The following is an 11148-nucleotide window of genomic DNA, read 5'->3' as shown; positions in this document are numbered from 1 at the left end:
CTTCAAAGTTCAACTTTCTTTTTCGCTCGACATTTCTCGACCAGATGTATGGAATCACGAGTCAGACTTGCTACATAGCAGCTATTGCTAGGCGCGTGTTATAATTCGTGCAAGATCTAATTATACCCTCATTATATTTTATGTATGGAATATGGTACAATTATCTATCTAATTCTTGCCTTCTTCGGCAGCTCTCTTTTGCTCCCATTCTTCGAGGAATCCCTTGACTTTTGGGCCCCAGACCTCCTCGCCGGCTTCGAGATCCCTGTATTCCAGGATCCTATCAGGCTCCAAGGTGAAGTCCGCCTGGCGAGATCGGATAAGCGAACACATGAGGCCACAGCTCCCTAGGGCTTTGCCTAAATCATGCGCCAGAGAACGGACGTAGAAGCCTGAAGAAACGGTCATGGTAATCTTGACCGCAGGTGGCGGTGGTAAAGGTTTTGATTCTTCTGGTGATTCAGGCTTTGTCTCTGCGGTCTTTTCCTCCTCAGCTTCTGGCACATCACTTTTCTCAGGGGCCGGTGCTGCATCGCCTTCGGTGGAAACCTTTTGTTTTTTTACTGCAGACGTATCGGAGGTGGCTTCGTCGCCTTTGGAGCCCTCTACCGGAGGCGATTTGCGTTTCGAAGAGGCATCGGCATCAGCAGCGGCGGTAGCAACAGGAAGGGAATCATCCTTCGCCAACAGCTTTTCCGCAACGGCCTTCTCATCAGCGGGAGCCTCTTTCTCAGGCCATTTATACTCATGCGTCCCAGGTTCATACCACTCTACAACCCTTAAGTCAGTCACTTCAACTGGCCTAGACTGGATCTCAATAGGCGGCTCTTTCCCTTCCCTAGCATACTCGTAAAGCTTCTTTCCCTGAACCCTGAGCGCTGAGAAGATTGGCGGACGCTGCATAATCTTCCCACGGAACTGCTCCAGTGCCTTCTCCACTGCTTCGCGGGTAATGTGCTCGTAGGGTGCTCGCCGAACAATTTTGCCTGACACGTCATATGTATCTGTCTCCGCGCCGAAGATAACTACCGTCTCGTAAGACTTTGTGCATCCGAGGAAGCTATTGAGGAACTTTGTTCCCTTTCCAACACCCGCCACGAGAACCCCGGTTGCAAGAGGGTCAAGCGTTCCACCATGTCCAATCTTAACATCAAGGCGCTGCGAGCGACGGCGTCTGCGTTGGAAGTTGTTCTCTTGATTGCGCTTTGCGCGTTCGGTCTCGAGCCATGGCTTGAAGAGGTCAGACGGGTTAAAGTGCTCCTGGAGTTTGCGGATAACGTCGGCGGAGGTTACGCCTTGGGGCTTGTGAACGGCTTGGCCTGTTAGCTGAGAAAGCGGAAGAGATGCTCCATTATAGACGTACCGAAGACACCCTCGTAGATCTTTTCTCCAGACATAGTGGTGCGAAAGAGCCTCAGTCCCTGACGGAGACGAAGGCCCATTGGCTACAATAAAAAGAATCAAAAGCTGAGGAGTCCAAGCGGAAAACAATAAAAAAAGCTCGAGCTTTCAAATTCGATCCGGAGCTGGAAGAAACTTAAGATGAATGCGCTCCCGAGAGGCTCCAGCCAGTAACCTGAGTACAGTAAGTTACGGGCATTATTACCAGTCGTCATTTAGGTAGGCCCTCTCCTTGTCTCCCCAACTCCCCTCCCTCCCCGCCATCCTCCACCACCTCGTCATCCTCTGAGCCTCCTCACATCTCCAGGTGAGATTCTTGAACATTTTGCAACCCCAATCAAGGCGTCATGCAACCTCCCGAGCCATGACATCCCGAGAAGATAGCGTCTTGGCCGCAAGGGACCCGTCCGTCTCCGACGAGAACGACTGGGAAGAATTCAGCTTGTCCGAGGTCAGAATTCTGGTCCCTGGCAAGTCGCGTTATGCCAATCTCCTCACGGCCACCCCAGAGAACCCGGTCCAGGTGACGGGCTGTCTGGAAGAGGTCGAGGAGGAGCAGGAATCTCTAGGTTTGTAATACACTTACATCCTTTACTTTACCGCACGTTGAGCGAACGTGGCATAGCTAATGTACATTCGCTTTCGCGCATCAGTTCTTGACTCGGATTACCTCACAAAGCGCATTGTCCTCGAAGATGTGAGTCACTTTGCATATGGCCAGCATAACGATGGCGAAGTCGGAATCTGGGTTGCCGGCCGGGCTGGCTGGTTCTCTATCTCCCCCGCAAAGGGATACCGGCCGATGTTCAACGAGGTCGTTGAGGCGATTGATTTGTTGTATTTTCTGACTGATCGACATAAGCCGAAGAGAAGCAGCAGGAGGAGGAAGAGCTGGGCCTCTCCGAGCCTGGAGTACCTTTGTGATGAGTATGTGCTTCACACGCATGGGATTTGTGAAGACGGCGATGATTCGTTGGAGGTTTTCTACAAACATCACAATTTCTTGATGTCGCGCATGATCAAAGGTGAGGAAGAGGTTAACTGGGCGGAGTCAAGTATTTTTGCGCATCTTTGTGAGAAGTTCCAGGTATGTTCCCCACAACCTCTCGCAGAAGAGTGTTGGTGCTAACGGTTTCCTAGGAGGATTATGAGGAGTTACGCGCTCAGAAGGAATCAAAAGAGGCTGAAACAGAAGAAGAAGACAATGCCGAGGACGAACCTGAGGATGACGATGTAGAAATGGAGGAGGTTAGGGCTCCTACACCGGATCCGACAGCCGTCTCAAAATCGCAGGCAGACGCCATTTACCAGGTGATTCTTGATCTCAAGGAGGAGGGACACCTTGCCAAGCGACAATTAAACCTCGAGCTTGTGACATCGACTTTGATGACGCGCTTCGAGATTGACAAACTGGAGTATGCGCAAGGTCTCCTATCGAAAACCGCTGCTGCCATCCTTGAATCTATGAACGAGGCAAAGACAAACACCTTCGACTGGTCCAAGAAGGTCATCTATAGAGAGCTGAAATCTGCTTCGAGGAAGAATAAGAAGACTTTGGCAGAAGTAACATTCACTCCGTTACGGCCGCGCATAACTGAGGATGATAGCTCCTCTGACGAAGAGAGTGAGCATGAGCAACAGCCAAGGCAACGGAGACCTCGTCATAGAAAGTCTGTACTGCGACCAAAAAGTCAAATCGCAACCAAGAGAACCGGGAAGCGGACTAGAAGCGCAGCAGCGAATGACGACCTTTCTGACGATAACCAAGATGCTATGGACGAGTTCGAGACTCCAAGCAAAGTCCGCGGTCATGATCTCGTTAGGGATCCCTTGTCAACGACCCGGGCAAAACGCCGTACTCGATCTATCCTATCAGACCCTGAGTCAACTCCTTTCATTGAGCGAACACCACTTCAGGAAACACTTCAAAGCCGAAACACTTCAGTCTCTGCTGTTGAACATGTGCCCGACACAGGATCTTCCCATGATCCCAACCTCCCAGTCGATACGTGGAAATGCAAAGTACCTGGTTGCGACAAGATCATCACTAAATGCTCGTCGAAACGCGGCAAGGAGCAAATTCAAGATCATTCTCTCGCGCATGCAGATGATACAAAGGCAAAACTCGACCTAGTCGAAGCGGAGAAAAGGCTTAACGTCAACTTTCACGTTGATAACTTGCTCAACCGCATTCGGGGTATGGGAGCTTTGGACGGCGCTCTGGCAGCACTAAATGGCGAAACCAATGGCACACATGACGAGATTGGTACCTAAGACGCAGGCGATGACCATCGACACGTTTCGCACGAACCGAGCCGTCTTACATATAAATGCATGTCGTGAGCCATTCACGTGCCCCGCTCAGGGCACTTTTTGAGACGACTACTTGATCTCACCCTACCCGAGTCGCAAAAGGACCCTAGGCCTCGCTTCTTGATAAGATGCCGAGTGCTCAGGATGTGAGCAGGTTGTGAACCTCTACTCGTCCCAACATTGCATACCGACCAGCCGGGCATTGGACCATCCTCAATATCATGTCCGGCCGTCGATCACGCTCGAGTGAGATATTACCTACTGATCCAATACTCAACCCCGGTGTCGGATGGTAACGGGCCGACTAAGCATTCCATTCGAAACACCTCAAACTTGCAGCATTTGGAAAGCATGAGACGCACAGCGCGAGTCCATAGATCATCACACCCATAGCTACGACCTCAATCTAGTAGCCTCGCTACTCCGAACTTAATGGAACAAATTGCTTTTCGAAACCTAATCCCAAACGCACTAACAGCCTTCCGGTATCCTCTTGGAACGAACAGAAGAAAAAGCAAAGAGTTAAATGTACAATGTATCGCATCTAAATGCATACACTCAATGCAATGCAATGCAATCAACTAAGCCCGTCCCCTAGCGGCAGCCCGCTTACTCTTTCCGGGACGCTTGGGGCCACCGCTACCACCCTTCATCTTCTTAACGGAGAAGTTTCGGAGATCACCACTTGACATCGCATCACCGCTCTTCGCATGCCGCTTCTTGCCGCCAAAGCCGTACTTCTCGTTCTTCTTTTGGCGCTTCAGGTTGGGGCCGCTCGTGTCACCGCGGGCGCGCTTGCGGGGGTTCTCGGAGACGGCGTCTTCAACGGCAACGTCGAAGAGGTCGTCGGCGCCGCCGTCTTGGCCGGATGTGTCGTTCTTTCGCTCTGTAATAGTCCGTCAGTAATGTTCTCGAGTAAGATTGAAATGTCAAGGTAACGCACTCTTCTTCAAGTCATTGATCCTCTCAATCGCCTCCTTCTTCTCCTTCGCGCGCTGCTGCAACTTCGCAACCTGCACCTGCTTGCCGAATTTCTTCAGATCGCGCTGCTTCCTTGCCTCCGCGGCAGCCTTCTTGCCCGCAGCCTCATCGTAAAGCTTCTTCTTGATCTTACCCATGTGCTCATCTGTCTTGACCATCTCCGCAAAGTAGTCGCGGGGTCTCGTGAACGGCACGCCCTCCTTCTTCAGCAACTTCCGCGCGGTGATAGCGGCCGTCTGCGCAGTCTTGTAGAATGCCAGCTCACGGTTCAGGTCGTCGTTGGGGTCTGGAATCTCCATTTCGTCTTCGGCTTTGCTGACTATCGAGTTGTGTTCGGAGAAAGGGGTAAGGTGGGTGATAAAGGAGATGCGCTTTGTGGAGGCCGTGAGGGCGGTCGTGTTGTTGATTGTGAGGCGTTGGTGGGGAATTACGTCTTCGCGCTCGTCTTCGGAGAGGTCGGAGAGTGGGATATCTTCTTCTTCTTCCTCCTCCTCCTCGTCTTCCTCGTCGTCTTCGCCGCGTTCGGCGGCATCGTCTTGTGATTCCTCGGCGGCCTCGGCCTCGTTTGTGCTCTCTTCCTCCTCCTCTTCCTCCTCCTCTTCCTCCTCGGATTCGGATCCAGATTCCTCGGGCTTCTTGGCCTTAACCAATTCCTCCTTCACCTGGCGGTGATTCAGCAAGAGGCCAGTTGGACAAGATCGAGGGAGAAACAAACCTTCTCCTCCTCCGCACCGGTCAAACCCTTCCTCTTCTTCGCGGCCTTGACCAGCTTCTTCTGCTTCTCAGCATCGTAGTCCCTCCCCTTGTGCTCATCGAGAGCCTGGAGCAGTTTGCTTCTCTTAGGCATCTTTGCTTATATTGATAACAGCACAGGAAAGCGAAAATGCGGTATTTGACTGTATGTGTATGTAGAGGCTTGGAGCATCAATCTACGGGATTTTTTTTAAACTGCAAATGGACTAGTACCGATATGGTTTGGCGCTCTGATAAGGCTCCGCTAGAACAAATAGAGTTAGCGCAGAATCCAATGGAGGATCATTGATCCGATGCCCTCTCTTATCGATAACTATAGTACGGAGCTTCGAGATTCGTCCCTAAAGCCCGAACTGCGGAGTACGTCGTTGGGTACATGTTGATTCAACTGCCCGAGTTTTGCTGCTAGGCTGCCTGTAAAGCCTCAGACTACCCCTGCCACAAATCCTGCCTCGTCAGTACTCGAATCATATTCTTAAATTTCGCAAATAATGTCATCAAACAACGATTCTACCCCCACGGGGACAACAGCCCTCTCCCCTTCGGCCCCAACTCAAACACAGGTTCGAAGCTCTCTCGATGTCGGCATGCCATATCTGAACCTAGCCGCGCTAACATTAATCTTCGTCTGTATAGAGTACAGACGCCCAAGCCCAATTCACTGCGGCCGTAGACGACCTACTCGACCAACTGCAGCATAAATTCGATACCGTGTCGCGGGAGATGTTTGGGAAGTGTGAGTGAGCCCTTCTCTGCATGACATTGGCTCTTTTTTACATACCTCACAACTTTGACACTGGTCAGGAGATTGCTAATATGTTTCACCTGGCAGTTGACGATATGGCAAGGCGGCTTGATGAACTGGAGGCTTCGCTGAATGCTGCGGAGGATGCGGGGGCGGGGCCCGCGACGGCGACGACTCCGACTCCGACTGCGAAGTGATTTACATACACGCCTGTTAACTCTGCTGCGGAGGTTGTTATGTTGATTATAAGATACCCTATCCTACGAATATCCGTATTGCGACAATTCTGCAATTGAGAAGATATCGATTGCATCATGTTCATTCTTTCATGCGTAGAAGAGTAGGTATATAATAAGTTTTCTAAAACATTGCATAGCAATAGTCATACATCAATACAACCCCGTGTTCCAAAAAGCCCAAGACTAGGTAGGCTCATTTACAGCTCATCCTTAACGACATCCTCAACCTTCTCCTCGAGCTCCAAGAACTTGCGCAGAACGTTGCTGCGGGAAACCATATCATCGACCTTCTCAGGCGCAGAGCCACCCTTAGCAATCACCTTCTTCAGGCGCTCGAGCTCCTTGGCAGCATAGTCCTCGTTCTGGGCCAGCTTCTCCGCGACCTTGACGTAGTACTCGGCGTACTTGCCACCAATGGCCTTAGCAACCTTCTTCGCCTCCTCAACCAGCTCCGGCAAGTTCTTGGCGGTGATGTACTTGGCAACAAGCTCATCAAGGACAACGATGGTGCCGGCCTTTTCGTCCAATCCGCCGCCGGGGGCACGGTGGGTGCCGGCCTTGTCGTTGAGGAACTCGACAAAGGCCTCCTCGGAGCGGGCGCCGTTGTAGACCTCGCCCTCGGTTGAGCCCTTGGGGAAGAACTTAATCGTGGGGTATCCGGTGACGCCCTGGGACTTAGCCGTGGCCTTGGAGTTCTCAGCTTCGGCGTCGACCTTGCCGATAATTACGGAGGATTCCAGAGCGAAGTCGGTGGCGAGAGTTTCCCAGGTAGGTGCAAGCTTCTTGCAGTCTGTCGAGCAGCCCGTGTGTTAGTACAACGTACCGAACCAGTCAAGGAAGGAGAAGGGGAAAACATACGTCCACACCAAGGCGCCGTGAACGCAACAAGCACATCTTTATCGCCACCAATGGCACTCTTGAAGGTCGTGTCTGTCAACATCTCAACATTGCTAGGCTCCTTCTTTGCGCCCTTAGCTTTGATACCAGTCTTCTCCGTGATGAACGCGGTCAAGCTCTCCAGATCCCTTCCACCTTTGTAATCCTCGGGTGTCTCGCTCTTGCCATCAAACCACTTGAGAGTAGGGAATCCCTGGATCCCGAACCTCTTGCCCAGATCGCGGTTCGCATCGGCATCGACCTTGGCAATGCTGACCTTGTCTTCAGCGTGCGCGAAGGCCTGGCCAAGCTCTTCGTAGACAGGGGCAAGGTTCTTGCAGTGGCCACACCAGGGGGCGAAGAATTCGACCAGGGCGGGCTTGCCCGAGTTCAGGACGACCTTGTCGAAGTTTTTGGGGATCAGGTCGAGGACTGCGGAGCGGGCGGTGGCGAGGGTCACCAGGCCGCTGAGCAGGAAGGTGCTGGCGCGCATTATGTATGTCTCCGCGGCAGCGAAGGACTTTGTGATATTGAAGTTGGTAGATGTTAGACAGGTCAACTGTCGAGGACTGGGGAGAAGAAGGGTTCAGTCCGAGCTGAGCGTGGAGTTTTAGTAGTCGCGGAGCATTAATAATGGAGGAGCTCCGGCGTGGATCTACGGCTAAAAAAAGGACACTTGTAACCAAGCCTGGGGCTCAGATACGGCATTACGGATCTGACCGTCATCGGATATAAATACGATCATACGAGGCCCTGGTTAGAAAAGGACATACCTGCTCTTTTGCTTGGTGGGCTATATGACCGTACTCCGTATACTGTGCTTCTGGTTTCTGCGCGATATAGTATCCATTCGCCATTTTTCCAACTACTAATGCAGCACTGGAGGTATATTAAGTAGATTTTTGAGACCATGGCGGCCAACACATCGTGTTCCTAAGTGTGGGCGGTCATAATGGGTTGTCATAGTGCGGTCATGTCCATAAGTTCTCGCAGAATCACCGTCTCTCAGACAACCATTTGTTCGCATCAGCCCAAGTCTTTGCCTCCTTAAACTCCTTGCCCGCATTCTGGGAACCTTTGTAGACCTATAGATCGTAAGCAATTGATCATTATCAAGTACCAATAGATGAAAGGAAACCTACCGCATCCCAGAGTTTGAATGCCCTGTCCAAGTTTCCTGTAAAGCTATCGCTGTGCTGGAACCACTCCTTGCCCTTGGCCTTCACCTCTTCGCGCGCCTCTTTTGAGGTTGGGTCAGACTGCAGTGGCAGGTCGTCAAGGTACGTCCGGACAGCAATCCCCAGACCGCAGTCGTTATCATCAATGAACGGAAGGCTAGATATGTTAGATTGCAGCTAATCACCCAGAGTGCCAGACTTGCCTGATAGCTAGTTCAGTCCAGTCATTGCGATCGCGGTTTGCGTCCCCGCTGAGAAGCAGGCTAACGAGTGAGATCTCAATGAGGTTTCGCAGTGTCGCACGGACTTCGGTGATAAGTGAACGGTAAGAGAGTAACTGTCTGCTCAGTGGCCCAGAGTAACCAATGTTCTTGTGCCGCAGCTTGCCAACGCAGGCAACGCGGGAAATTAACATATTAAAAGATTTGTCCTCATCTAGAATAATATTAGTAAACGGCTTGGTATCGTGAACGTGTCTGCTTACCAGAGCCTCTCATCGGCCCTCCCGATACGTGTGAGAACCACTGTTCAGCATTGAGAACTCCGAATCGAAGCAACTCGATGGCCACAAATGTAGCTTCCTCAAGGGAGTCTTCTGGGTTGAGAACCGACAGAGCTTGCTCTAGGCAAACACCCCAAGGCGTGAGTTGATGCTTTTCGTTCACATAACCACGAAGTTGCAAAAATCGCCAGTATACATTGGCGAGGATCTCATCTTTCGTCGATAGGGGCTAAAAATGTTAGGTCTGGCCGGCAAAAGATAACGGGCTTCTTACCGTGACATTCTTGGATGCAAATGTTTTCGACGCGAATTCGGTGTCTTTCAGGCTTTGAACGGCAAATTTGAATGGCCCAGAAGAACCCTATACACGTTAGAACTTTACACAATAAGGGTTGGCCAACTAACCTGCAACTTCTTGACTCCTTCGGTGTACCGTTCACTCGAAATCTTCCAGGACAGAATGGAGTGTACTACCTGAGGAGGCGTTCGGAGAGTAATGGTAGAGTCGACATTTTCATTATACCATGTCCGAACATGGATTGTTTTGCTCTGATAGAACCGATGGAGGTTATTTGACAGTAGGAATATGGCCTGTTCTCTGAGCGGGGCAAGGATCTCGCCAGCGACCCGCCGGTAAACCTGTGAGTCCTCGATGCCTAGAGGCAATGAAATCAGAACTTCCCCAGACGTAAGATAGTTAGGAACGTCAGGACCGAGCATTCCTTTCGACATATAGAAATAAAGTTCCTCCGGAAGTCGTTGGCCGATCACCTCGTGCATGTCGTTGGGGGCATTTTCAACATCCATTATACCAACTCTTCCCTCCATGTCCATGACCACGTGATGTTTGACATTCATGTAGGCGCGCTTGTAACGATCCGTATACTCTAGGTCCTGCATGCGGCGTTCCTCTTCGTACTGCCCGCATAGAGAGAGGGCGCTCCGTCCAGTGCTATTAAACATAGTCAGAGCCTCGCGGACAGAAGCAGCTTTTCCTGGGAATGCGGGGTTTTCGAAGAATGGGAAGGTCTGAAGAAATGAAGAGCCGAGAAGGAGGGCAAAATCGAGGAACTGTTCATTCGTTAACCTGCCAAGTTCATCTTGACATGTATGCTTGGTGATCCAGAAGAATTGGGCGGGGTCGATTTCAATCCGCGTGATAAGCTTCTCGACGTCGAACAGGAGTACTTCCGATGGTCCCCAGATGGCGTCAATTACCGAATTGGGACCGTTGCTGAGATGAGCGAGCTGTAAAACAGATGTCAAAGGGTGCCAATGCCGCAGCGGCGATAGCTTGGTATGATGCTTACCTGGGCGGCGGCACTGTATGGCGCTACCATGTAGTCGACACCATTCTGAACGAGAATGCGCTGCAAAAAGCGATACAGAGACTCCGGTCGAGGTGTACCTTGACAAGCCCGTCAGCACCTCCCAACAAATCCAGAACCAACAGCAAGCCATACCAACACTACTAAACGCATCAACGACCTGGTCCGCCTGCTGTTGATCATATAGCTCCCAAGCATTCTCAAACGCCCTCACGGTCTCATGATGCACGTGAGGTCGCTGGTTCTTCTTCCCAAAGTCCAAGCCATTGAAGACAAATATACAGGCCACGCCCAAGTCCTTGAAGACCTGCAGTTCCTTCTCAATGTTGCTTCTTAGTGCGAAAGGAAAGCCTCCGAGGGCAATCAGAAGCGGCTCGCGGGTAGAGGGGTGGATGAGGTGCTGAGAGATGTAGTGCGACGCATCGATACCGACGACGGCCCCCTTTAGAGCGGAGAGGGGGAGCGATGAGGTCGTGCGGGCAGAGATGCCAGAGACCCAATCGTCTAGCGCGCGGACTATATATCAAGCACAGACGGTGTCAGTGTAGTTTGGTTCCACTTGGGGTTTGGGTAGAGTTAGACTTGGAGCTTCGCGGGGACTGTGACTTACTCGGCATTCTTGAGCTGCTCGGAGCTTGTTCAGGTACGGTTTTAAGAGCGGCTGCCAGTGACAGGCATGAAGGACTTGGTGCGGAGTTCGAAGAGGCTCTCAGCGAAGGTAAGAGATGGAAGAGGGGAGGGGAGGAGAAGAGGAGAAGAGGAGAGGTCGTAGAGGTTAAAAGCAGAGAAGTTGATCAGATCACAAATTCAGAGTTGATAGCTTGAATGCGAC

General features: G+C 51.5%; 6 protein-coding genes across 6 annotated transcripts; 2 read left to right on the top strand and 4 right to left on the bottom strand.

The window, feature by feature from the left end:
- Positions 1 to 168: 168 nt before the first annotated feature.
- DSM5745_10109 (pseudouridine synthase PUS4) lies at positions 169 to 1397 on the bottom strand (the record flags this gene model as incomplete). The annotated part of the gene is made up of 2 exons (XM_026752125.1): positions 169 to 1313; positions 1364 to 1397. 2 exons carry the CDS (start codon positions 1395 to 1397, stop codon positions 169 to 171), a joined length of 1179 nt encoding a protein of 392 aa, XP_026599187.1.
- A 368-nt stretch (positions 1398 to 1765) lies between these two features.
- DSM5745_10108 (uncharacterized protein) lies at positions 1766 to 3675 on the top strand (the record flags this gene model as incomplete). Its single annotated transcript, XM_026752124.1, has 3 exons — positions 1766 to 1970; positions 2055 to 2488; positions 2542 to 3675. 3 exons carry the CDS (start codon positions 1766 to 1768, stop codon positions 3673 to 3675), a joined length of 1773 nt encoding a protein of 590 aa, XP_026599186.1.
- A 620-nt stretch (positions 3676 to 4295) lies between these two features.
- Positions 4296 to 5542, bottom strand: DSM5745_10107 (EBP2 family rRNA-processing protein; the record flags this gene model as incomplete). Its single annotated transcript, XM_026752123.1, has 3 exons — positions 4296 to 4600; positions 4658 to 5357; positions 5411 to 5542. 3 exons carry the CDS (start codon positions 5540 to 5542, stop codon positions 4296 to 4298), a joined length of 1137 nt encoding a protein of 378 aa, XP_026599185.1.
- Positions 5543 to 5939: 397 nt separating this feature from the next.
- On the top strand, positions 5940 to 6390 carry DSM5745_10106 (heat shock factor-binding 1 family protein; the record flags this gene model as incomplete). Its single annotated transcript, XM_026752122.1, has 3 exons — positions 5940 to 6011; positions 6085 to 6184; positions 6281 to 6390. The coding sequence occupies 3 exons, from the start codon at positions 5940 to 5942 to the stop codon at positions 6388 to 6390; spliced, it is 282 nt and encodes a 93-aa protein (XP_026599184.1).
- Positions 6391 to 6629: 239 nt separating this feature from the next.
- Positions 6630 to 7801, bottom strand: DSM5745_10105 (protein disulfide isomerase family protein; the record flags this gene model as incomplete). Its single annotated transcript, XM_026752121.1, has 2 exons — positions 6630 to 7222; positions 7291 to 7801. 2 exons carry the CDS (start codon positions 7799 to 7801, stop codon positions 6630 to 6632), a joined length of 1104 nt encoding a protein of 367 aa, XP_026599183.1.
- Positions 7802 to 8303: 502 nt separating this feature from the next.
- Positions 8304 to 10933, bottom strand: DSM5745_10104 (MKT1 family protein; the record flags this gene model as incomplete). Its single annotated transcript, XM_026752120.1, has 9 exons — positions 8304 to 8393; positions 8451 to 8643; positions 8672 to 8921; positions 8971 to 9217; positions 9263 to 9349; positions 9394 to 10236; positions 10299 to 10396; positions 10452 to 10832; positions 10927 to 10933. The coding sequence occupies 9 exons, from the start codon at positions 10931 to 10933 to the stop codon at positions 8304 to 8306; spliced, it is 2196 nt and encodes a 731-aa protein (XP_026599182.1).
- Positions 10934 to 11148: the final 215 nt, after the last annotated feature.

Source organism: Aspergillus mulundensis (genome assembly GCF_003369625.1).
Source record: "Aspergillus mulundensis strain DSM 5745 chromosome Unknown scaffold_14, whole genome shotgun sequence".
In the NCBI taxonomy this organism is placed as follows: domain Eukaryota; kingdom Fungi; phylum Ascomycota; class Eurotiomycetes; order Eurotiales; family Aspergillaceae; genus Aspergillus; species Aspergillus mulundensis.
Note: the sequence above shows the minus strand (reverse complement) of the source record. Positions and strands in the feature narration are given on the sequence as shown.